We start from the raw sequence: 26,851 nt of genomic DNA, 5'->3' as shown, positions 1-26,851 counted from the left end.
GACCTATTGTTGGCAACTGCATTAAGTGCAGGAAGGTTCAATTGCCTACATCATTCACACAGCCCAGAAGTGGGACACCTGGTTCCTTCTGCAGAGACAGGACATAGCCAAGCACAGCTCCCCACATTCACCCTCCTGCCCCTTCATCCTTGGTTATCCCAAATACTTGAGATCCTCACGTTCCCACCGCAGCAGAGGATTGGCTTAGAAGGGTGTCAGGGTCTGGCTGTGGCCTAGGGATCCACTAGAATAGTTCGTTCTTATGTGAAATCAAGCTTGGTACCTGTGGAAAAGAACACAAATTACTGACCCCTCATCCCAAGGTCCCAGTATAGAATGTACTGTACCCCATTGGAGAGGGAGACCCAAAAGAGAAAGAGGTCAAGGAGAGGGTGCAGCCCAGAGTCCAGGACTGAAGACCCTCCACCAGCCTCTAGAGACAAGGTGGCCTCCAGTTCCTCGGAGGCTTTAGGACCCATCTGAAGTGCTGTCCAAGCCTGCCATGTTGAGCAGCAGCACATAAAATTAAAAATAAAGATATTGTTGCCACTTATAAAAGTTTTTTTTTTTCTTAAGCAGGAACATGGGGCGGGGAGGGGCTGGGATTGTGGCTCAGTGGTAGAGCACTCACCTAGCACGTGCAAGGCCCTGGGTTTGATCCTCAGCACCACATAAAAATAAATAAAATAAAGGTATTAGGCTGGGGTTGTGGCTCAGTGGTAGCACTCTTTCCTAGCATGTGTGACATACTGGGTTCAATTCTCAGCACCACATACAAATAAATAAAATAAAGGTCCATCAACAACTAAAAAATATTTTTAAAAATAATTTTAAAATAATAAAGGTATTGTGTCCAACTAAAAAATATATTTTTTTAACATCAGCCACGGGGTAAGCACCGAGGCATCTACCAAGCCTCAAAGCCCCCATTAAAGACCGCATTCTTTTTTTCCCTTTGGACAAAGCAAATAGTAAGTGGCAGGCTGGGCCAGGCACTGGGAACAGGGGGGAACTGTGGTCACAGAGTTCCACATCCCACTACACTGTTGGCCTTCATCTCTCCTCAGCCTTCCACAAACACCTCCTTCCAACACTACCTCTTGCCTGTCTGTCCACCTGTTGAGTCCTGAAGGGTGCTCTGCCTGGAGACTGAGGAGAGATGGGTGAGGTGACATTTAACGTATCCTGTGTCTGCCCTGGGTTGATGCCCAATAGAGTCCTTCATGCTAGCCCAGTTATATCAGGGGCTCATCACCCAAATCACATGTGAGTTCCTGCATGTCTGTTTTGTCCTAAGACTCTTCACCTTGACATTCGCCAAAGGCCCAGTTTAGGAAAGAGGGCTTGGCAGCCAAGTGTGATGGGGACAGCAATAAGAAAGGGCAAGAACAGAACTGAAGCTGGTATGTACATCTTTCTGAGAAGGCCACAACCATCAATTCCCAGAGAGGATTGTCAAGCAGGAGGTAGAGGGCGGGGAAGAAAAGTCTTAGAATAAAAAATAAAAAGGGTTGAGGATATAGCTCAGTGGTAGAGCATATAAGCCTTGGGCTCAATCCCAGCATTAAAAATAAATATATAAATAAGCTAATTAATTAATCTAGAAATTGAGTTCCTAATGATATTTCCAGTTTGAATTTAACGTCATAGGGTTTTTATTTTACCTAACTGGTTCTGTATTTGGTTCCTAATAGTATTAGTATATTTATTTAACTTATGACATTTATTCTATGGTTTCAAAAAATAATACCAATGATATATTAAATTTTGAGTGAAGTTTAAGGTATTTTTTGTTTTGAGGTATAGCTAAGTTTACTATAAGAGAAGTAAATTAACACCCTAAATGGAGAGAGTAGGTCATGAAGAGGATAGTGACAACATTCCAAAATTCCCCTTTGTTCCCTAGTTTTTATCTGGATCTTAGAGAAGTTTCTAGAGAGTCCTACCAAAGTACAACTTCTCAACTTTTGACTGACCATAGAATTGCCTCAGATATTTAAGTTCCTATTGCACATGATTTTACTCACAGATACTTGAGTAAAACCTAAGGGGGTCAGTTTTGGGGGTTTTTGTTTGTTTGTTTGTTTTTTGTTTCTGTACTGGGGATTGAACCTAAGAGCACTTAACCACTGAGTCACATCCCCAGACTTTTTATATTCTATTTGCTGAGGCTGGCTTTAAACTAACAATCTTCCTGTCTCAGTCTCCCCAGGCTCTGGGATTACAGGTGTATTCCACTTCATCTGGCTACATCTTTTAATTCTAGAGACTGGGAAATCTGAGATCAAGGTGTCTACGTATCAGGTGTCTGGTGACAGTCCTTGTTTGAAGGTGCCTGTCTTGTTACATTATCACATGGCAGACAGCAAAGCAATAATTTTTTTATAGTTCTTTTTATCCTTTAATATCCTGTAAAGGATGCCCTGTAAGGGAACTTGAAATAGTCCTTTTTCTGGTGATTATTTTATCAATTTGATACACAGTTAGATTCTATTGATTTGTTTTCAGATTTATCTGGTTTTCATTAATTTTGGTTTTTGATAATATATAGTATGAGTCACATGATGATACATTTGCTGTTGAGAATCAGTTATAGAACATAGCCCTTTAATGACACTAGGAGGGCTGGGGATGTGGCTCAAGCGGTAGCGCGCTCGCCTGGCATGCGTGCGACCCGGGTTCGATCCTCAGCACCACATACAAACAAAGATGTTGTGCCTGCCAAAAAACTAAAAAATAAATATTAAAAAATTCTCTCTCTCTCTCTCTCTCTCTCTCTCTCTGTCTCTCACTCTGTCTCTCACTCTCTCTTAAAAAAAAAATAATGACACTAGGAATTCAGTGAGAGAAATAAACTAGGGTTTTATTGGGTAGCAGAGTGATCTCCATTGTGTCCACTTGAAGTTAAGTCCCTCTCTGACACTCCAAGGTCTCTTTGGCTATCTGTCTGCTTCCTGGGGCTTCAGTAGAGCCATCTCATCTGTAGACAGCAACCTTCCCCTCACACTGCAACTTAATGATGACATCGTTTTCTTTGGGGAACTTTCTCATGATGTCATAGCACAGATATTTATCATCCCAGTAGTGGGTCCATCTATTGTGATGGTCTACTCCAAAGCCAAACAAGGACACCTGGGAGATGGGATAAAACAGGAGATGCCCATGGGTAACAGGCTGGATCCTGTCCTGCCCCCATGCACACTTGCCACTCCTTCAGCAAACACACTCAACACCCAGTGTGCGGCCACCTCTTGGGGCTGGGAGGAGGAAGGAGTTCACTCATCCAGGAGGATAAACTCTGAATACTCAGAGTAACCCTGGAGCCCAGAAAAGAGTAAGTATCAGCTAGCTTTTTCCCAACGTGTTGAGGAAAGAGAGGATTCCCTCCAGATACTGAAGGACATTCCAGGCATGTGAGAAGGCATAATGCAGGTGGTGTCATTAGGGGACCCCAAAAAGCCCAGTGTGGGAGTTTGGGACAGAGGAAGCCATAGGTCAGATCATGCATGGTCTTTCTTGAAAGCCAGGCAGAAAACTTAAGGTTAAACAGAGGAATGAAGGTCTTGAGTTCCAGAAGATGTCTTACCTGGTCACAGGTATGCAAGGCATACATCAGAGCCACAAACCCCAATGATGGATACTGACCATAGTTTTCCAGCCAATTTTCCTGGATATACTTAAGGAAGGAGATGCTGATAATCAGAACCTGAGGAAGGTAGAAGAGAGTGCTGACCTGAAGTCTGTCCATGGCCACCCATGTTCCTCCTTTTCTCCCTTTTCCTTCCTGGGTCGCTCACCTTGTCTTTGGTTACATCAGTGAAATGGACTATCCGAAATCTAAAAAAGGATTAGGTCAGTCATTTGACACAGCAGCTCCCAAGATCAAGTAGGCCTTGGGGGACCCCAACATTCAGCAAGGATCTTTTTGAAGTTCCCGTCACTACAATACAATGGACATCCCTTCTGACATACCCATGGTTTCTTGGCTTCCAGGAGAGTTTATAGTCACGTAGCACAGTCATCATCCATCTCAGACCAGATGAATTCAATGGAAGCAGCAGCTGGGGTTCGGGGCTCTCAGTGCTGGCAATCTCAGGCTGCATAATACGCAAAGTGGTGGTATTCCCCACATCCGTCTCAAAGCCTTGGACAGGGGCTTTGTTCATCCTGGAAAGAAAGGGCAGGATGGTTATTTGGAGAAGGAAGCGGGTTTGGCTTAGCCTTTCAGGTTTCCACCTCTTACCCTTACCTACCTACCTGAGTACCACATCATGTTGGTTAATCCTGAAGCCAAGACCAGAACCTAGTAAGGACCTTGAGTTTCCTACCACTGCACAGGTCTGGCATCCAGACTTCAAATGGTCCAAGGAATGTGCGGGAAAAACATTAGTTAACTGCATACTCTTAACATTCTTCTGTGACCTGACTCTCTGAAGTCCCTAGAGCATAGAAAGGGGGAATTTAGGGGCTTAGTCCAGGCTCCAGCTACCTGTAGAAAAAAATTATGAGTCTATGCCATGAGGCACAGATGACCAGAGCCCCGGTTGGGGGGCGGATCTGAAAGAGACCAAGAGTATGCACTGACCAGCCACAATCCCAGAGCATCATAGGACATGGAATTTTCTGACATCAGGGGCTCTATTCCCTTTTCAAAGTGTCTGTCAAACCAGTCAGACTCTCCAGGTGCGTAGAGGCAGGCAGAGCACTCACGGACTTTAGATAAGCAGCTGCATTTTCTGGAAATATTTCTGGAACAGCGGCAGATCCTTAAACGTAAGTTGTCCATAACATCTAGGCTGACCTTCTGGTTCAGGAAGGAAGCCATCATCCACAATGAAAGCATAAAGAGAGCTGTCAGACACAGAGTCCAGTATCGAACCTTCATCTCTGGTTCCAATGGTAGTCCCTAGCAGACAGCAGATTGGCTCTGATACCTGGCACAGGAAAAGAGGAGGGCCTGGGGCCAAAGACATCCCTGGTGTCACTCATGCTGATAGTTTCATCCCATTGCCAAATCTTTCATATCACGCCACCCAACACTTGATTCTGGCTTCCCTACCCACCTGCTAATCACTAAAGAGAGCTACCAGAGCATGAATGAGAGAATGGAAAGAGAGACATGACATTTCTATGTCTTGTGGCCTCCCTGAGGATATTGATGCTCAAGAGGGTCTTCCCTGCCAGCCCAGCAATATTAGGGACCTCATCACAGAGAATGCATTGTGACCTCTTCTATGTAGGATCATGATCAAATCCTCCTACTTTACTTTGGCCTTCAGCTCAGAGCCCAAAGGACAAGGAATTTAATTTTAATTGCACCTGTAATCTCAGTGGCTCTGGAGGCTGAGGAAGGAGGATTGCAGGTTCCAAGCCAGCCTCAGCAAAATAGAGAGGCCCTGAGCAACTTAGTGAGATCCTGTCTCAAATTTTTTAAAAAATAAAATAAAAAGGGCTGAGGATATATCTCAGTGGTTAAGTGCTCCTGGATTCAATCCCTGCTACCAAAAAAAGAAGAAGAAAGAAGAAAGAAGAAAGAAGAAGAAGAAGAAGAAGAAGAAGGAAAAAGAAATGTTTAATGTCTGATCCAAATGTCTGTACTATGTAAATATCAGATCCTTTCCAAAAAAATATTTTTGTAGTTGTAGATGGACAGCATGCCTNAGAGAGAAGAAGGAAAAGAATTGTGTATCTCGAAGTTTTAACTGGAAGAGTATGGACTTTTTTTTTTTTTTTTTTTTTGGTGGTGCTGAGGATTGAATCCAGGTTCTTTTTTTAAATTTTTTTTTGGACACAACATCTTTATTTTATTTTATGTGGTGCTGAGGATCGAACCCAGCGCCCCGCACATGCCAGGCGAGCGCGCTACCGCTTGAGCCACATCCCCAGCCCTGAATCCAGGTTCTTGTGTATGTGAGGCAAGCACTCTTCCAACTGAGCTACAACCCCAGCCGGAGAGAATTTTTTTAATGTTCTCACCACAAAGAAATAATAAACGTTAGAGATGATGAATATGCTTATTATCCTGATTTGATCATTATACTATATATGTATCAAAATATCACATTGTATTCTATAAATATGTACAATTATTATACGTAAATTAAAAATAAAACCTTTTTGGGCCTGTGGTTGTGGCTCAGTGGTAGAGCGCTTGCCTAGCACTGAGTTCAATCCTCAGCACCACATAAAAATAAAGGTATTGTATACATTCTCAACTAAAAAATATATTTAAAAAATAAATAAATAAAAACTTTTTGAAAAATCAGCAAAAATAGTCTTTCTGAAATTAAAACAGATTTTTTGCATGTGTTTACATAGTTCTCAAAAAGAAAATAAAAAGTCAACCCTGGGAGGTTTTTTGTTACTGTAGAGTGCTGCAAAGAATATTAGACATTAGACATTAGAAATATTAGACATATTCTAATATATGTCTTGTTATAAAAATGTAAGTTATCAAGAAATAGAATTGCTAGATCATAAACTTTTTAATAGTCACTTTTTTTAGTTGGTTTTTTTTTTTACCATTTTACCAATGAATAACATTTTCTCCCTTATTTAATATAGTTAGACTTTTAAATATTTTAACTATTGAAAATTAAAATGAAAAATGGTATCTAATTTGTGGTCTTGATATTAATTTCCCTGACCACCAATAATGTTGGTGATAAAATGTTTATTAGCCATATGTTTTTTCCTCTCTCAAGATGTCAGATGTCAGTTTGTCTTTTGCTCATTCTTTAATGACTGTTTTTTGTTCTTTTGTTTTAAATTTTTTTTTAGTTGTAGTTGGTCACATACCTTTATTTTTATTTATTTATTATTTTGTGGTGCTGAGGCTTGAACCCAGCACCTCGCACATGGTAGGCGAGTGCTCTACCGCTGAGACACAACCCCAGCCCCTGCTTTTGTCCTTATTTACGAATTTGTCAAATAGTATTGATACTGACTTCTCAGTTATATGTACAGTGATTATCTTCTCCGAATTTTTTTTAAACCTTTATTTTTCTTTTTTTAGTTGTTGATAAACCTTTATTTATTTATGTGTGGTGCTGAGATTCGAACCCAGTGCCTCACACATGCCAGGCAAGTGCGCTGCCGCTGAGCGACAATCCCAGTACTCTCTGAGTTTTTAGGGCTTTTTTTAAACTTTCAGAGGTCTGGATGAACAAAAGTTTGTACATTTAATATAGTCAAATTTATCAATCTTTTATTTTATAGTCAATCCTTTTGTCTCATGTTTAATCAATCTTTTCTTATCCCAACATCTATAAGATATTTACCTATATTTTCTACTAGTTTCCAAGGTTTTTTTTCCCTTGAGATTCTCCTGACTCAACCTCCTGAGTAGCTGGAATTACCACCATTGCCTGGCTATTTTTCCTTTTTTCTTTGACAGTTAAGTCCTTAATCCATTTGGGGTTAAATTTTTGTATGTGATATGTGGTAGGGACCAATTTCATCTTTTCCATATGGATATTTTTTTTTCAGTTCCAGTAGAAAATAATCTCCTCCTCTGAAAATAATGAAACTGATTAATTCAATGTGTTTGATCATTTTGAGAAAAGATTTGCTGCAATCTTAAAACTCCCCAGCATTTGGGCCCAAAGGATTAGGAACTGTAGAGCATTAACTGAGCATCATGTGTAGACAGTGAGCTTGCCTGCATACCCTAGCTGACAGGCGACTTCCAGGCAGAAAACTTTAGATGCTGTGCTGAAGGCATTGGGGAACAGAAATTTCAAGTAAGGAAAGTACAAGAACCTCAGAGAACAGAAATACAGCCCAAGAGTTTAGAAAATTTAATGCTTGTTATGGTTTAGATATGAAGTGCCCCCCAAAACCTCATGCAAGAGTTTTCAGAGGTGATACAATTAGATCATGACAGGTGTAACCTAATTGGTGGATTAATCCACTGATATGGATTAGCTGGGTGGTAACTGTAGGCAGATAGGGTGTGGCTGGAGAAGCAATGGCAACTGTAGGCAGATAGGGGGTTTATATCTTGTCTTTGGTGAGCGGAGCTCTTTCTCTGCTTTTTGGTTGATATGTTCTGAGCTGCTTCCCTCCTCCCTGCCTTTCCGCCATGATATTCTGCCTCTCCTCAGGCCTAGAGTTATGGAGTTGGCTGAACTGGACTGAACCTCTGAAACCATGAGCCAAAATAAACTTTTCCTTCTCTAAATCATTCGTGTCAGGTCTTTTGGTCACAGTGATGAAAAAAAGCTGACTAAAACAATGTTTATGTGGGCAGAGGGTCTTCCGTCCAGGGAAGACAGAGAATTAGAACTGAGACCCCTAAATGAACTGAGAACCTCAAAATTCTGAACCTTCAGTAAAAAGCTGGGCTAGAAAATACGTTGCCCCCTCACATGGGTGAAGCAAGGAGGCTGGCTGGTTTAACCTAATAATGAAAGAGCCTCCCTCACACACTCTGCATGGAGTTGGGTCTAAATTTACACCTCCTGTACAATCCAGGGGATCAGACAGAGCAATTACCATAAACATGGCCCCTGAGATCTGGTCCTTCCTTCCCAGGCACTGTGCTGCCAGAAACAGAATCAGGCTAGAATTTTATTCAGTACCAGACTGATCTCCATACAATTTTTTCTTGTTCTTTACCCCCTGTAAGTTTCTGCAGTCTCGATGCTGCTGCTGCAATCTAAAGACTCCCCAGCATTCAGTTCCAAAGGAATAGGACCTGTGTGGTCCCAGCTGGGGGCCACGTATGAATGGTGAGCTTGTACAGCACACCCTATCTGGCTGGCAACTTCCATTTCTGCTTCTGTACTCTGCATAGACGGGATCTCTTGGGGGCCACTGGTCTGCTTGTTATTCTTTCAGCAACAAGATGGCTTTCTTTGCTGTTCTGATTCAAATCCAAACAGGGAGGGCTGATGGATAAGATAGGGATGTATGTGTCAGCAGCCAGAATCTGTCTTTACCCCACCTCCCCTCATTCAACATATAGAGTGCAGGATCTTTGGAGAACAGGAAGGAGAATGAAGCTCACTTACTCCAGGGAAGACAGATTCTAGACATGGTAAAATAAATAATATCAAAAAGTCCCCCTGGGGGCTGGGGTTGTGGCTCAGTGATAGAATTCTTGACTAGCATGTGTGAGGCACTGGGTTCAATCTTCAGCACTGCATATAAATAAATAAAAGTCTATTGACAACTAAGAGAAAAACAAATCTAGCAGGCATTAAAAAAAAAAAAAATCACCCTGAAGCCCCAAATAGACCATCAACTAGCTTAGCTGCTTCCCAGGACACTGGAGGACGAGAGGATTCCTCCAGGGAGGTAAGAAGGAAATTCCAAGCAGAAGGAACAGCCTATGGGGTAGCCTGAGGTAGCTACTGTATTTGGGGGAACCCAAGAAGCCCAATGTGAGCACCTGGGAGAAAAGAGACAAGGAGGTAGGTCAGACTATGCAGAACCCTGAATATCAGACAGAAAACTTTAGACTCTATGCTGAAGGGAATGGGGAACGGAAATTTTAGGTGAGAAAAGTATAAGAATTTCATGTCTAGGCACAGGTACACAAGGCCAGAACAGAGCCATGAGCCTCAGCACTGGATACTGACTGGTTTTCCAGCCAGTTGCCCTCTTTTACCTGAGGGAGAAGGGCGAGGGCTGGCCTGAGCAACCCATAGCCACAACCTTCTATTTCCCTGCTCTTCACTTCAATTATCTCCCACTCCCCTAGGGAACCAGACCATCTTCCAAAATGGAGGTGGTAGTTTCTGAAAGCTCCTGAGACTTGGGAAAGTCCTGCAGGTGCCCACAGTAAGCCAGAAGAGATTTTCTCCAGAATCCTTCCGCCTTCCCCTGAAGTGACTTCTCTTCACCACCACACAGACTGTCCTGTCTGTATACCTTGTTGGTCACAGCATTTGAAGCCCCAGATAGTTCAGAAAGTTACAGCAGCTGCTTCCAGGAACCCTGGTCACTGGCATTGCTGGGACAGATGAAAGGTCCTGTGATTTGGTTCCCCATATCTGCCTCAAGGTCCTGCACAGGAGCCTGGTTCATCCTGGGAAAGAAAGTGTAAACTGACAGAACCTAGGATAGACCTGACTGTCACCCTGCTTGCTGCCCTTTCCTCAGCACCCATCTGAAGACCATGCAGTGTTGGTCAGTGTTGCTGAGACCAGAGCCCAGTGGGATCTGTGAGTCCTCCACAAAGCACAGATCCAACAGAAATCAAAATGTAAACAAGGGTCTGGGAATCACTTTCTATAGCATCTTCCATACTTTTCCAAGCTTGCTCACTGAGATTATGCCCTGGTTAAAGCAGAAGGAGGAAACTGGTATCAGCCTGGGCCAGATATCAGTGGAAGGAAACAGGCTTGAGTAGGTGAGACCTGCAGCCAGAAATCAGGGATTGAGGCTGAAAGGAGGGAAATGCATTAAATCAGGCTGAGGGCAGGGGTTTGGGCCAGAAAGAGATAAGCTAGGCCTGGAAGGAAAGGGGATAAGTCAGGACCCAGAGCCGACCACTAATTAGCCATCAGAGAACTTTTGTCTTTGTCAGTTACCCTGTGGTCTTTTCATGACATGCTTCAAACCAGTTCCATTCTCTGACTGTGTGATGACAGGAGGAGCAGCTGAGGTTCCCAAATAGGCAGCCACACTTCCCGAATTTAAACCAAGAGCAGTTGCAATGCCATGGTATCAGGTACATCCGTTTCTCCTGGGATGATGATTCAGCTGTCAGATCCAGGTAGGAGATCACCAGCCACAAGATGAACACCCAGAAGACCCACAGGACAAAAATCTTCCAACAGTGTTTCATGTCTGGCCCAGGAAATGGCTCACATGGAAAGCAGTAGACTGGCTTCTGTCACCTGGAGGGATGTGGAACTGAGGCTACAGATAGCACTTGCATTCCTCTGACCTGTTGGCCACCACAATTCCCCGGCCCTCCATCCTCCACCTCTTTCCAACCTCTCATGTCCTACTTCCCCATCCATTTGCTTACCCCAAAGAGAACTCCGACGGGACCTGAGATGGAAAATGCCAGAACAGAGAGAGAACATAAGTTGGTGTCCCAAATGCTTCCCACAGAAGGAAGGATTATCTCTCAGTGTCATCAAAGTACACATTGTGACCTCCTTCCTATAACCTGCCTAGAAAAAGTTACTACCCTATCTTCTCTCTAATGCATATTACATTGAGTATAAGACCCACAGGGAGAGAAATGACCATGTCTCTGTCTCTCTCTCTCTCTTTGATGGTGCTGGGGATTGAACTCAGGGCTAGGCAAGTGCAAGTGTTCCACCACTGAGTCACACCTTCAGCCCATATGTCTCTTCTTTTTCTTTTTTTGTTTTTTGGCACAGGGGATTGAACTCAGGAATGCTTTACCACAGAGCTACATCCCCAGTCCTTTTTATTTTTTGTTTTAAGACAGGGTCTCGCTAAGTTACCAAACTTGGCCTTGACCTTATGATCCTCCTGCCTCAACCTCCTGTCACTGGGATTACAGGTGTGCACCACCACATCCAGCAAAGTCTCTTCTTTCAGTGGACTTCCACTTAGATGTCTCAAAATCATCTCACCTGAACAAGTCTGAGGCTGAACTCGTGATTTTCCCTATAAACCAATCCATTCCCAAAATGTTCTTATCTCAATGAATGGTCCCACCATATCCCCTATATGTGTTGGAAATTTAATTCCTCAGTGCTGCAGTGTTGGATGGTGAACCTAGTGGGAGGTGTTTGGGCCACGGGAACCCAGCCCTCATGAATGGAATAGTGGTTTTCTCTCAGGAACAGGAATGGGTTAGTTATTGTGGGAGTTCAATCCCTTATTTTCTCTTGTGCACATGCCTTCTCTATTCCAACTTCTACCATGCTATGAAACAGCACAAGACCTTCGCTGGATGCAACTGCATAATCTTTGACTTCCCTTCTCTTAGAACCATGAGCCGAAATAAACCTCTTTCCTTTATAAATTATCCAGGTATTTTATTATAGCAACAGAAAATGAACCAAGACACCCAATTACTGAGCCAGGAGAATTGCTTGAGTCCAGGAATTCCAATCCAACCTGGGCCACAGTGATACCCTGTGTCAAAAACAACAGCCAGGGATAGTGGCACATGCCGGGAAGCTGAAGCGGGAAGATCGCAAGTTCAAAGCCAAACTCAGCAACTTAGCGAGACCCTGCCTCAAAACAAAATAAAACAAAAAGGACTGGGGAAGTGGCTCTGTGGTTAAACGCCCCTGGGTTCAATCCCTGGTACCGAAAAAACAAAAACAAAAAAACTACGAGGACTGGGAAGTAGTTCAATGGTAGAGCGCTTGCCTAGCGCCTCGGTTCAATCCCCAGAATCACATAAGGGAAAAAAAAAATAGTTTGACCTAAGAAAAAGCGAGGCGCATTTTACGCATTAGTCATTAAGGCGGTATTACTGTACGAGCTGCAATAGGAAGCGGGAGTTGAGCGCCACACCACGCGAAGGGAAACACTCGGCGCTTTTCGGCACAAGGCAAGGGCGGCTATTGCTGTGTTTCTAGCCCGCAGACACCTCCTCCTAGTCCCTCCCGGACCCCACACGTGGTCTCTCCAACGCTGTTCCGGCGCGAGGGGGCGTGGCGGCATAAGTGGGCGGGACGATCTGTCAGAACGCGGGCGAGGGGTGGGGTCAGCATGATCATTTGCTGCGCCTGCGTAAGGAAGCGAGGAGGCGTGGCTCTGGCTCCGGCTCAGGGCCCGGAAGCAGGAGGCTGCAGAGGCGGGCCGGCTGGCGTCCCCTTTCCGGCCGGTCCCCATGGAGGCGCTGGGGAAGCTGAAGCAGTTCGATGCCTACCCCAAGACTCTGGAGGACTTCCGGGTCAAGACCTGCGGGGGCGCCACGGGTAGGCGGCAGCAGGGCCAAGGTTGCGGGGAGGGGGTGTCCTGGAGCTTGGCCCTGGCTCCTGGACTCAGACCGGCCTGCTTGAGTCTGAGGGAGTGGCACAGAGGCCGTTCTGACCCTCACTCCTCGCCCTGCAGTGACCATCGTCAGTGGCCTTCTCATGCTGCTACTGTTCCTGTCGGAGCTGCAGTATTACCTCACCACTGAGGTAATGGGCGGGGCCTAATAGTGGGCGGGGCTTTGCTTCCGAGGGGTCGGACCCCTATAGGTGGGCTTGAGGAAGGAGAGTCTTGGGGCCAAATCTGAGATAGCGCTTGCCCCAGGTGCATCCTGAGCTCTACGTGGACAAGTCACGGGGAGATAAACTGAAGATCAACATCGATGTACTTTTCCCACACATGCCTTGTGCCTGTAAGTATCTCACCATAGGTGAGGGTTGCAAGTCCCAGGGCTTTCAGGGTGGGCTTCCAGATTCACACTTCCAGCCTTAGATTTGTACTGGACCCCAGGACAGCCTCCTTCTCCTAATCCATTTCTGCCCTAAGACAGGCTGTTTTCCCCCAAACCCAGACCTCCACTCCATTGAGGTCTTAATACCTTAATTTGACTATCTGCTTTCAGATTTGAGCATCGATGCCATGGATGTGGCTGGGGAACAGCAACTGGATGTGGAGCACAACCTCTTCAAGCAAAGACTAGACAAGGATGGCATTCCCGTGAGCTCAGAGGCTGAGCGGCATGGTAACCAAGGGGGTACTGGGTCTCAGATCCCAGAACTAGACATACCCAAGCCCCACAAATATGGCAGGCTGTGACATATTAAACAGCTAATATCTGGAGAAGTCAACTGGCTGGCTTAAGGTCTCTTAGCTATTAAGAGTCAGTGAATTGAAATACAGGCTTCTAACCTCTAGCTAGTTGAGTAGCGTAATTTACCTGGCTGTCATTCTCTGCTTATTGTAGTTTGAGTAACAGAAGCTTGAGGATGGGTGTTATATACAATTGTCATGGTGGAACTCCTTTAGATAAACCTGAGCTTCTCTTGAGTGTTTGCTTCCATATCCCATTAGCTGAATTCAGTCCTTAATGCTCTTCCCTCTTTGGAATGCCTGTGGCTTGGTTAGGAGTCTAGGTTCTGCCTGGGTATGGTCATGGGGGTTCAGACCTGTAATCCCAGTGATTCAGAAGGCTGAGGCAGAAAGATTGCAAGTTCAAGTTTAAGGCCAGCCTCAGTAATTTCACAAGACTTTGTCCCAAAAATAAAAAGGACTGAGGATGTAGCTCAATGGTAGAGTGCCCCTGGATGCAATCCCCAGTACCCAAAACAAAATGAAAATAAAAAAGAGTAGGTTCTTCAGTCATATTGCTGGGTTTAGATCTAACTTGTTTCTTGAAGAATGTAAACCTCAGTTACAAAATGGTGATAAAAAGTAGTACCCATCACATGGAATTAAAAGATCAAATAAAGTACAGTTGGTTCCCAACTTGTGATAGTTCAACTTGATTTTTTTGACTTTCTGGTGGTATGAAAGTGTCCCCATGCAAACATTCTGTTTTTGATTTTCAGTACAGCATTCAGTGAATTAACTTGAGATAGTCAGTACTTCATTACAAAAAAGACATTGCATTAGATGATTTTGCCGAACTGTAGGCTAATATAAGCATTCTGAGCATTTTGTATGTAGGCTAGGCTAAGCTATGATGTTCTATAGAACATCAGATATTGAAATGCATTTTCAAGTTACCATGTTTTCAACTTATAGTGGTATATTGAATCATAATGCCATCGTACATTAAGGAACACCTATGTGTAAAATGCCTTATACAGAATGGGTGCTCACTTTTAGCTTCCTTTCCTTTATCAAAGAGGCTTCCCTAAATAAGTGTTGTTGGCCAGCCTCAGTTCTATCTTCATAGAATCATTGTGGGGATGAAATGAGATAATGTATGTAAAATGCAGTGACCCTGTACCCAGTTACCTTTTAGTATTTACCTTTAGTGTTTTCTTTTTAGTGCAGGGGATTGAACCTGGGAGCACTTAACCACTGAGCCACATCCCCAGTCCTTTTTTTTCTTTTTTTAAGTTGTAGATGGACACAATGCCTTTATTTTGTTTATTTATTTTTATGTGGTGCTGAGGATTGAACCCAGGGCTCACATATGCTAGGCACTCTACCACTGAGCCACAACCCCAGCACCCCCAGTCCTTTTTTGTATTTTATTTAGAGACAGGGTCTCACTGAGTTGCTTAGGGCCTGAGTGCTGCGGCTGGCTTTGAACTCATGATCCTCCTGCTTCAGCCTCCCAAGCCGCTGGGATTACAAGTGTGGGCCACTGTGCCCACCTCATGTTCTTACTATTTATTATTTTTATTAAAAGACTTATAGAAATGTTTAATGTTGGGGCTAGGGTTGTGGCTCAGTGGTAGAGTGCTCATCTAGCATGTATGAGGCCCTGGGTTTGATTCTCAGCATCACATAAAAATAAATAAATATGTAAGTAAAATAAAGGTATTATGTCCAACTACAATGAAAAATAAATATTTTAAAAAAGAAATGTTTAATGTCTGATCCAAATGTCTGTACTATGTAAATATCAGATCCTTTCCAAAAAAATATTTTTGTAGTTGTAGATGGACAGCATGCCTTTATTTTATTTGTTTATTTTTTATGTAGTGCTTAGGATCAAACCCGGTGTTTCACACATGCTAGACAAGCACTCTGCCACTGTGCTACAACCCTGGCCCTTAGATCCTTTTTTAACTTGAATTATTATCATCCCTCTAGCCAAAGGACCCATGCAGGAACTAGGGCTATAGATGTCACCTTGTCTGCCTTCAGCTGATGATTCTGCCTCTGCCCTCCCCATAGAGCTCGGGAAAGTTGAGATGATGGTGTTTGACCCGGATTCCCTGGACCCCGATCGCTGTGAGAGCTGCTATGGTGCTGAGTCAGAAGACATCAAGTGAGCAGGACTCTGGGGGTGGAGAGAAGGCTTCCCATCAGGTGCTGTCTGTTAATCTGCCTCAGCCATGGTCAGACTGTAGCAGGTGGGTGGTCGAACCAAGAGTCTAGAAGGGTACGGGGTGCATTCCTCAAGTAACTAATGCTCTGTGAGCAGGCCTTCCCTGGAAACTGCAGACCTAGAGATGAAGCTGAAGAGAACTACTTCTCAGCTTAGAGAAGTAGTTCACAGGTGTTCTCTGGAAGCCAACTACCTGGTTTCCATCCCTGTGGCCTCTGGCCAAACCATGTCACCTTTCTATGTAAAGAAGGATAATAATAACACCCTCCTGATAGAGAAGTGTTAAAGATTAAATATATATTGTATGTAAAGCATTGAGGTAGAAGACCTCGCCTAGATTATTAAGCCCCCAGTATATGGGAACTGCTGTGGGGCTTCCCAGGTCCTGACCCTGGAAAGGCTAACTCAGCTATTCTGGGGTGAAACCTAGGAATATATTACTTTTTTTTGGTACTGAGGATTGAACCCAGAGGTGCTCTACCACTGAGCTACATACCCCATCCATTTTTATTTTTATTTTGAGACAGGGTCTCACTAAGTTGTTTAGGGCCTCACTAAATTGCTGAAGCTGGCCTGGAACTTGTGATCCTCCTGTATCAGCCTCCCGAGTTGCTGAAATCACAGGCATGTACCACTGCTCCCATCTTGGAATATATACTTCAAAGTTCTTTTCAGTGGGAGACTATGGGTCTAGTCAGTGCCTCGCATGCACGAGGCCCTTGAATTCAGTCTACAGCACTACAAATTTTTTTTTTTTACCCACTGTGGTAAAATACATATGACACAAAATTTGCCATTTTAACCATTCCTAAGTGTACAGCTCATTGCTCTTGAGAACATTCACAGTGTTGTGCAGTGCTCACCACCATCCATCCGTTCCACAACAGTTCATCACCCCAAACAGAATGGGAACATGTATTTTTAACACCTGTTGCCAGTGAGGAAACATTGGAGGATGTTCAGTGGCCAGCGATGAGGCTAGCAGAAGCTTCACAGCAGGCAGACCTTCTCAGCGGCCAGCACTGGTCACATTCTTCACCCCACGCCCTATCTCCTATAGGTGCTGTAACACCTGTGAAGATGTGCGGGAGGCGTATCGCCGTCGAGGCTGGGCCTTTAAGAACCCAGACACTATTGAGCAGTGCCGGCGAGAGGGCTTCAGCCAGAAGATGCAGGAGCAGAAGAATGAAGGCTGCCAGGTGTATGGCTTCTTAGAAGTCAATAAGGTACCAGGAGGGATCAAGGCATGGCAGGGTAGCTGGGCTTAGCTGTGCTTGGAAAGTTGCTCCATGAAGCAGGGGCCCATGCAGGTCCTCAGCAGGCAAAGGGAGAACAAAACTGGAGAATGAGAGAAAATATCCCCTACAGGTTGCCGGAAACTTCCACTTTGCCCCTGGGAAGAGCTTCCAGCAGTCCCATGTACATGGTAAGTGATCCTGCATCACCGGCTGGGGAGGTTTTAGACCCTGGACACCCTTTTGGTGTGTTGGAAGTGCCCCTTACATGCCTCATGTTCTTTTGTCTTTGGTCCAAAGCAGGCTTTTCTTCATCTCAGGACAGCAGTTTGGCACAGTGGTTAAGAGCACAGGCTGAGGAGCCAAACTGCCTGGGTTCAGATGTGAGTTTCAAATCTTACTGGCTGTGTGACTCTGAGAACATTCCTTAATCTTTTTGAACTTCAGTTTCCTTCTTGATAAATTGATGATCATAGTACTTATCCCACAGGGCATTGGTGCAGGTTAAAAATACAGGGGCTAGGGGGCATATGTAGCAGAGTGGTGGAGCACTTGCCTATCATGTGCAAGGATTCTGTGCAATTTAAAAAAAAAAAAAAAAAAGACTGTAACACAGGGCCTGGCTTGTGGTAGGCAGTTGTTTAAATGGTAGCTCTCAATATAAGAAGACCTGTGTGTGAGGCTCTGGGAAAACAGAGCAGGGTTAGAATTCAGATTCTTTCACTTTTTTTTTTTTTTTTAACCATATGATATATTTTTATTTTTTTTTAGTCCTACATGACAGCAGAATATATTTTGACATATAATACATACATGGAATGTACATACATCAATCATATTGTTTATTCTGCTGCCCTTCCTGTCCTCCCTACTCCTCCCCTTAATGTGACACACTTTTTTTTTCTTTTTCTCATCACAACATCATATATGTATTCACTTTTTTTTTAATGAAGTTGAATATTTTATTATTTTGTTCCAAGCTGTTGTTTCAGTGTGTAAAAATAGTACCAGTAAATACAGTATATTATAAAATTAAGACAGTATTGTTTTTTTGACACTGTACAACATGCACTTTCCTCCATGCCCAGTTTTTTCCAATGGAAGATCATTAAATATAATGACCCAAATCCAGGAATGGATGTAAGCAAGTTACAATATTATATTAGGCTTATAAAAAGGTTATCCTTGAATTATATACTTTTTAGAAATAGTTTTTTACCACAGATAATTTCAGATTCAGCCTAAAGCATACTCTAAAAATCATAAGGAATTGTAAAAAAGATGCATATTGTGTTTATTGACATTTATTGGGAAGTTAAGAGATATCTTCTTCAAGTAGCAGTGTTGAAAGTAGTTTTTTAAGTTTTCTGTCCATCACTAATTTAAGACAGCAGCTGAAGTTATTCTGCACCAGTTTATTTAGGATGCCATTTTTACTTCTCAATAGATTTTATTTTGCTCATTAGGTCATCTAGTTCTGAAGGGTCACTCAGTGTCATCTTTATCAGCCAACCATCTTCATAACAAAATTTGTTCACAAGCCCTGGGTTTTCTGCAAGTGCCTCATTAATTTCAGTTACTTCTGCTGATAGAGGAGGATAGAGTTCACTGGCAGCTTTCACACATTCCAAAGCACCAAACTCATCTCATTTTTTTTATTAAAAAATAAAAAATTTTTAATAAAAATTTAAAAATAAAAAACATCTCCCAGAGCTTCCTGTGCAAAATCAGCATTCCTACTATTCCAATACCATTTTCTGTAGTTATCCATTTGTGTTTCTCAGTGAATTTATGCAGGGAGAGCAGAGAGGTCCGGTACGCAGTGTCTGAATGGCATCCGCCCTCACCGGCCAAGTGCAGGGCTGCTCGCCGCAGCTAGCACACTCTCAGCCCCATGTTCACGCGGGTCCTCTTCCACATGATATGAGCTGTGTCATGTTTGGGAATTATGGAGCCCTGCTTAGTTTTTCTTCTTCCATCAAGGGAGGCAGTAATGATGCTAATACCTCCCTCACAGGGATGTCAGATGAATGAGATTTATTCTCATTCATTTATTCATTCATGCAGTCACTAAATATTTAGTAGTCACCTCCTGTGTTCTGGTTGTTAGTGTTGAGAATGTGAAATGCTAAAAATACAGCAGTCAGTAAGAGCCTAGTCCTAGGAACATTCTAGTAAAGAAATAGTAAACAAGTATGAAAAATGTATGGTATGTCAGATGCTATTAAGTAACATAGACCAAAACGAGGCAGGATAAAGATGATTGGTGTGAAAGTTAAGATGGGGCAGGGTGTTCTTTTAATAAGGAGTCAAGGAAGACTCTCATGAATTTACTGTTGAGCAAAACCTGAGGAAGGTGAGGGAGCCATTCCAAGCAAAGAGAACATTAAATATAAATCCCAAAGGCAAGAATGTGCCTGTAAAATGCAAGGTGCAGTCAGGAAGTTAGGGTGGCTGGAGCAGAGGATTGTAGTTAGATACTGGGTGAGAGAAGTAAAGGGCCATGTCATGTAGGGTATGAAGAGGCATTGTAACTGCTGGTTATGGTGGTGCGTGCATGCTTGTAATCCTAGCAGCTTAAGAGGCCGAGGCAGTAGGATCGCAAATTCAGAGCCAGCCTCGCAACTTAACAAGGCCCTGTCTCAAAATAAAAAATAAAAAGGGCCACAGATGTGGCTCAGTGGTTAAGTGCCCCTGGGTTCAATACCTAGTACCAAAAAAAGGTGGTGGCAAGGAGGGGGGCATTATAGGGATTTTGACTCTATGCTGCATGAGATGAGAAGCCATCATAGGACTCTGGAGAAGTCCATGATCTGGCTTGACTTTTAAAAGGTAAGTAGCACTCTTGGAGAAGATTGTAGAAGAAAGAACAGAATCAGAGGCCAGTGAGAAGGCCATTGCAGTCATTAATCCAGGCAAAAAATAAGAAGACTTGGCTCAGAGCAGTGGTAGAGGTGGTAAGAAGTAATTGGGTTCTGTGAATGCATCTGTGTAGATGTTGAAGGTAGAGCTGAGAGGAGGTCTAATGGATGTGATGGATAAAGGAAAGAATTGAGGATGACTCCAGTGTTTTCTGCCTAAGTAGTAGGAAGAATGGAGCTGTCATTTAATGAGCTGAAGAAGACTCAGAAGGACAGGTTTACTTTGGAACTGAGGGGTGTAAACTAGTATTCCACTTCTGACACGGTCAGACTAATAGGATTTGAGTGTCTTTGTAGACACCTAGGATACCAGGACCCCGAGTTCAGGGAAAAGGATGGCCTGGGAACACAAACATTTTAGCCATCAGCATACTTAAAGCCTTGAGACTTCATGAATCACCCTGCAGGTGAGGGTAGATGGAAAGGAAGAGCTCAAAGGGTGAGTGCCAGGCCTCCTATGTTAGAGGTCAAGGGAGGCCAATGGCATCCTTAAAAGCTAAGGGCATCAGGAACCTTAGGAGGAAACTGGGAAGAATCACTGGTGAGGTAGGAATTCAAGGCAGGAGAGTGGCATCCTGCAAACCAAGGGATGGGTGTTTCAAAGACTGTCAGATACTTCTGGATGTCAAGCAAGAATTGAATATGTCATGGATAACGTGGCCATCACTTGTGACTTTGACAAAACCATTGGGCACAAGGAGAGATGTGAGGGGTTTTGGAGCAAGTGAGTATAGATGAGCCTGTTGTGGAGTTTGCTTTGAGGGGTGGGGAGTGTGAGCTGTCATGAAGGGACATATGGAGCAAGGGAGGGTTTCTAAGGTGGGTGGTGTAGCAGAATGATAATTGAAAATTATCAATTAAGGACAGTAGGAGTGATGCTCCAGAGATTAGGGACAATCCCTGTAGTGAAGTCCTCAAGGAGAAAGAAGACAAGAGTGTAGCACCTTCGGCATATGCAAAGACCAGATGTGGCATCTGGAAGAAAGCACACTCTAGGCACAGCAGGGTGGTAGTAAGGGTGGTGGAAGCACATGGACAGTCTCTTCTGAGTGATTCTTTTTCTTCGTGATGTAGAAAGTAAGGTCATCAGCTGAGGATGAGGAGAAAGGGTAGGAGATAGTGATTTGAGAAAAAGGAAAGGTATTAGTGATCATGTTGGGGTGGGAGAGAGCATGCTGGGGGAGATTGGAGCTGGGTTTCAAAGCATCCCAGGGCCCCCTTGGAGATGGGCCAAGAGTAGGATGTGAGACCTGTCAGCATAGCTGTCTGGCTCTTGGTAGATGTGTGAGGGTGGGCTTGGAGGAGACAGAGCATTGGTATTACCTAGTGTTTGGTGTTGCCATAGGCCTGTAAAGGCAAGGGATTCAAGGTACATGTAAAGAAGGACTAGTGAATGGGCTGGGGCGCACTCAATGGTAGAGCACTTGCCTAGTGTGCGTGAGGCTCTGGGTTCAATCCCCAGCACTGCAAAACAAAAATTCCTGGTGCGGGACCACAGGACCTAAGCCAGTAAAGGAGGGAAGCCAAGACAAGGGAGCAGGAATGGAGACAAAAGCCGAAAGCCAGGGAGGAGGCAGGGGAAGCAAGGGACTGAAGGTCCTTGGTGTAGTTGCAAAGAACTTGAATTCAGGGTACTGGAGGGAAGGAATGGGGAAATAAAAGTTGTTGGTTGGTGCATGGGGTGCTTAAAATTTAAATTGCAAAGGGGTGTTCTTAATGATAAGTTTTGGGGAATGGCCATTAGATCTGGTGGCTCAGGCGGGTGAAAGAAGACCAGGAAGAGGGGAATGCTCTGGAACTGGGAGGCCAGGATATTGGAAGTCTCATAGATGTGGTGTGAACATCACAGAAATTGTGATAGGGGTAGCATAAGAGAGGGACAGGCAGTTGCTAAACCACTGAGAAATGGTGGGAGAACTGTCCTAGGAGTTCTATGGAGATTCACAACTAAAACAAGAAGGGATGGGTTGCTAGGAGCTTGAAAGCTATGGGGTTCTAGGGCACATCAAGGGAGAGTGACTGAGGGACAGTAAAGAGCAAGAGAGACCTCTCTTTAGGCTAAAAAGGGAATGGGTATGGGAGACAAAATAGTCACTGACTGAGGTGATTCCATGTAGCTAGTACCTTGAAGGGAGAGCTGGGCAAAGGGGTGCAGGAAAACAGGGCATGTAGCTTTGGTGGTGAGCATTTGTCTAGCATGTGTGAGGCCCTGGGTTCCATCCCCAACACTGCAAAACTAAATTGAATAAAGAGTGAGGGGACTGTGTAGAGGTTGAAGCTGGGTATGCTGATGACTGAGTAATGGGGACCCAGTGTAAGGTATAGACGGGTTGAGAGTCAGGACCACAAGGGGATATACAAAGCCATCTGGTAAGAAGAGTGCAGGGCATGAGTAAGCACTGAGCTGCTCCAAGTGACTGAGTAAGCAGGAGGGGTCCTTGGCAATAGCCCTGTAGGTCTGTTAGTCTGTGGGGTGAGGCCAAGCATGGGGAGGGTGGGTGCAAGTGGGTCTGGGGGACCCTGCAGAACTCTGGAGTACCCTTTCTTAGGGGAGGGTGGCTCACTAGGATTGTAGGAAGGTGATCAGTGCGGAGCTGTTGGCACAAGGCCTTGCAAGTACTCAATAGGAGGTGGTGCCTAGAAGGCAGTAACATTTCTGCTTGTCTGCAGGGGGCTGTTTCAGAGTCATGGACCCCAGGGCAAGGATTGCCTTAAGCATGGACGTTCAGACACAAAGTTGTAGTTGCCCGAGACCAGAAATCTACCTGAATTGAAGCCTGGGAGCTACTTTCTGACATCCTTGTGGATTGGGGAATGGAGTATAATATTACACTATAAAATTCACTGTGTATTTCCCCATCTTTCCTAGTCTTCAGGACAGCCCTTTGCAGAGGACACACAGGTTCAGGAACCGCAGTGATTTGTCCAAGGTCACACAGCTAGGAAAGTGGCTCTTTGGACTCTAGGTCTTTTATTCTTCCTAGGCCACCATACTTCTCTCCCAAGCCATCTTGCTCTCTTCTTTGGCCAGGGAAGGGCTCCCTTGAGGAAACAGAAAGAGACTTGTTAGCTGAGGCCAGACCTTGTTGCTGAGGCAGGAATATTCTAGTCGTCACCACTTCTCTTGTTCCATGGTTCTCACTGTGAAGCTCTGAATTTGTGTTCTCTTCCTCCCTCTCTCTCTCTCCTTCCCTCCCCCATGCTGCAGTACATGCTGTGGAGAGTAAGTGGCCCTGTCCTCCAGGGAGGCCAAGCCCCAATTCTGGGGCAGCCTGTCCTCCTAAGAAGGGGGGAGGCTTGGATGGGTCTGGGCTTGGGGCCTTCTCTGGCCTGCCTGCTGGGTGACTATAAAAAGCACTAGGACATATCTTTGAGGGTATGGTTCCTTGCAGCAGGAGGGATTGGGGGTTAGAGGGCAGGAAGAACTCGTTCTGGAACAGTTGGTACAGGGTGCCCATGGGATTCCCTTTGGGGAGCTTGGAGGGGAATCAGGGAAAGAGCTTAGCATTCTCAGGTCCCACCTCACTTTGGGGTTCAGTAATTTGCCATCAGACTAGTTCATGAGAGACTAGTCAGTGGGTTTTGTTTCCTGAGTCATAACTGGGCCTTAGCAGTGAAGGCCTCGAGTTCCTGTGTTTGTCAGGGAAGAAACAGGGTCTGTGTTCTTATGGCCCTTGAAGAAGGTGCAGACTCACATAGGCCCAGGGCAGACCCTTTCTGTGTCCTTAAACAGGACCAGGAGGTGCCAAGCTGGGTTAGGGGTCAAAGAGCATCAGACAGGTCATACTCCGGAGGGAGGAGGGAGGAGGCTTGAACAAGGACTGAGTGGGCTGGGAGACCAGTTTGCTCCCCTGAATGACCCTTTCTCCCTTCTCTCCTAGTCCATGACTTGCAGAGCTTTGGCCTTGACAACGTATGTACCAGGGGACACCATGGGGGTTGGGGGGTGGGGAGACTAGCTGCGGCCTTCTTTTCTCTGAGGCAGGCACGCATCTAAAGAACAATATTCCCTGTTGGTAGGATCCTGTTTGTGGGTCTCAGGGTTGAATGAGTGAAACACTGAGATCTAAGCAGGCCAGGGGCAGGGAAGAGGGTGGATAGGAGCATCCTAAACTGAGGACAAAGTTAGGAGGGTGTGTGGTGCTTGTGAGGTACTGCAAGGGCAGCTGTGGGTGGGGAGACTGGGGGAGTCCATGAGACCAGAGAACACAGGACTTAGAGGCCACACTGAGGTGTCTGGTCTTTCCCCTAATAGGGAAGCTGTCGGCCTTCCTAAAGCAGGGTAACATATCAGATTTGCATTTTTAAAAGATCTCTCTTGTGGCTGAGACACAGGAAGGGAGCTCACCTGAAGATCAGTGGCCTCCAGTTCAGGCCTTCATGGCTTAAGGCCTCCAGGAAAAGTTTGCACCTGCCATGCAGAGTCAGTGCCTGGTCTGAGTGTGCCCACATGTGAGTGAAGCCAGTACCCTAGACTTGAACCCTGGGAGCCTGTGTGGACTGTGGGAAGAAAAGGTTCTTAGGTAGGAAATGGGAGATGTCTGTCTCAGAAAGGTTTCTTCCTTAAGGCCATAGCTTCTCCCAGACAGGGCCCTCCTTCCCTTCATCCCTGTTTTCCCCATCTGTACAGACAGACCCAGGCATCCCTGTGTGCTAGTATAATACAGAGCTTGGTATGGAGTGTGGACTGTCAGGGACTCAGGCACTGATGTTGCTTGCAGATCAACATGACCCACTACATCCAGCATCTATCATTCGGGCAGGACTACCCAGGCATTGTCAACCCCCTGGACCACACCAACGTCACTGCACCCCAAGGTACTAACCTGGGAGGTAGTCCCCTGCCACCAAAGCTCTGCCTGGAACACATGCCCAATGCTTTCTTCTCCCTGCAGCTTCCATGATGTTCCAGTACTTTGTGAAGGTGGTACCCACAGTGTACATGAAAGTAGATGGGGAGGTGAGTCTGTGGGAGTTCAGATGTCACTCTCCTGCTTGGTGCCAAGCATTGAGATCCTTCATTTAGCTCTTTCACCCTGGAAAGTCAGGTGCTCCTCTTATCCCCATATGGTGGATGAAAAACTGAGACTCAGAGGGCAGGTGACTTGCCCTCATAGACAGAGTTCAGGCCTGAGCGCTGCTGGATTTCAAAGCACTTGCCCTTTCTACCACCTAGACTGCCTCCATCCATTCCTCCAGTGCCTGCTGTCCCCCTGGAGTCTGTCCTGGGCTGGGGGTTGGCCAGGCCAAGCCTTCTGAGGCCCTGTTCCATTCCTGCTGTGACCTGTGGAGCAGCCTCTCTATAGAGTGGTAAAATGCAAGGGGCTGAGGGGCAAGGAAGTCAGTCCCAGCTTTAGGATTGACCTTGAGAGTTTTTTCTCATCCTTGGGCCTCCACAAGATATAGGTGGGATGGATAAACTATAAAGAGCTGGTGGCCAGAGTGGAAATTGGGATGGCAAGGCAGGACCAGGAGTCTGGCTGGTACCTGTGCCTTGCAGTTTTGGTTGCCCATGCGGCACCTCGTTCTCTCCCTCTGTGTAGTCAAGGGAGGGGCAGGGAGCGGGAGGGTTGGGAGCCAGATTGTAGACCCAGCTCTGGCTCTGACTCCCTTCCCACCCCAGGTGCTGAGGACAAATCAGTTCTCTGTGACCAGACATGAGAAGGTCGCGAATGGGCTTCTGGGTGACCAGGGGCTCCCTGGAGTCTTCGTGCTGTACGAGCTCTCACCTATGATGGTGAAGCTGACAGAGAAGCACAGGTGAGGGTAGGGGATGGGAGTGGCCAGGCATGGGCCTGTGGGGCCTGTGGGAGTAGAGCCCACTGAGTCCACCTACTCCCTCTGCCAGGTCCTTCACTCACTTCCTGACAGGCGTGTGTGCCATCATTGGGGGCATGTTCACAGGTAGGAAGTCCCAGGGAATCTGGGGTTTGGGGTCACGGAGTATGAATTCTGAGTGCCCCAGGTTTGGGTTGGGGAGAAGGTGCACCTTAAGAGCCAAAGGAGATGCTGGCCTTGGCCAGTAAAGTGACAAAGCCCACAAGGTTGAGGCAAGGGACCAGCTAGGCCAGAGCAGCTTTTGTCTCTCCCAGTGGCTGGACTCATCGATTCACTCATCTACCACTCAGCCCGAGCCATCCAGAAGAAAATCGACCTAGGGAAGACGACGTAGTCATTCTCTACCCAATTGATTCCTCCCTCTTTCCCCTGTTTCTCCGGCCTGTGATCATAGCCCCCAGTCTCTCCCACCCACACAGCCCTCACCTAACATTCATCCCCATCCCCAGGTTGATAAATATTGATTGTGATAGTATCTGCTTGGTCTCTGTGTGATTTTTGGGTCTGGCTGTAACCTGGGACTGGTCCCTCAACTATGTCACGACTGACAACTTGAGTCCCAGATGCCCTCTGGGAGCCCCCACATGGGCACATCCTGGCTAATAGGGTTTATTCACACCAGATTGATGTGTATTCCACAGCCCTGTCCTCAATCCTTCCTCTGTGATCAGATGGACCTTGCCAGGGTGAGTGTCCTTGGAGCCACCATGGTCCCCAGGCTTGTGACCCCAAAACCACTAGGCTCAGTATGGGTTGAGGTGTGCCACGTCTTGACAGCTAAAGGTGGGGCTGCTTCCTGCAACCCTGAATTTAGCCACCTGATCCTATCATGCTCACAACCTGTTCTGTGCCAAGGCCCATGAGGGCTCTTGGCCCAGAGAAAAGTCCATCCAGGTCTGTTTAGGAAGTGAGGAGCAGAGGTGGCAGTGGCTATTTGGCTATCTTGGAACAGGACCAGCACCAGACCCCTG

General features: G+C 45.5%; 2 protein-coding genes across 3 annotated transcripts; one reads left to right on the top strand and one right to left on the bottom strand.

Moving 5' to 3' along the window:
* Window positions 1-9,832: 9,832 nt before the first annotated feature.
* Window positions 9,833-10,795, bottom strand: CUNH20orf173 (chromosome unknown C20orf173 homolog). The gene is given in 3 exon segments (XM_048810544.1): window positions 9,833-10,033; window positions 10,365-10,390; window positions 10,520-10,795. Coding segments are annotated over 3 exon segments (417 nt in total). The 3' UTR covers window positions 9,833-9,918.
* Window positions 10,796-12,663: 1,868 nt separating this feature from the next.
* On the top strand, window positions 12,664-26,355 carry Ergic3 (ERGIC and golgi 3). 2 transcript variants are annotated; one of them, XM_048811057.1, is made up of 14 exons: window positions 12,691-12,863; window positions 13,000-13,070; window positions 13,186-13,273; window positions 13,484-13,603; window positions 15,733-15,826; window positions 16,947-17,112; window positions 17,255-17,312; window positions 23,251-23,265; window positions 23,924-23,955; window positions 24,764-24,860; window positions 24,938-25,002; window positions 25,666-25,802; window positions 25,891-25,946; window positions 26,135-26,355. In XM_048811057.1, exons 1-14 carry the CDS (start codon window positions 12,776-12,778, stop codon window positions 26,212-26,214), a joined length of 1,167 nt encoding a protein of 388 aa, XP_048667014.1. In that variant the 5' UTR covers window positions 12,691-12,775; the 3' UTR covers window positions 26,215-26,355. The 2 variants fall into 2 exon arrangements, with proteins under 2 accessions (XP_015336741.1, XP_048667014.1); XM_015481255.2 differs by lacking the exon at window positions 23,251-23,265 and having other exon boundaries at window positions 12,664-12,863.
* Window positions 26,356-26,851: the final 496 nt, after the last annotated feature.

Source organism: Marmota marmota, unplaced genomic scaffold (assembly GCF_001458135.2).
Source record: "Marmota marmota marmota unplaced genomic scaffold, marMar, whole genome shotgun sequence".
Lineage (NCBI taxonomy): Eukaryota > Metazoa > Chordata > Mammalia > Rodentia > Sciuridae > Marmota > Marmota marmota.
The sequence above is the reverse complement of the archived record's forward strand: the minus strand, read 5'-3'. Positions and strand labels throughout refer to the sequence as shown.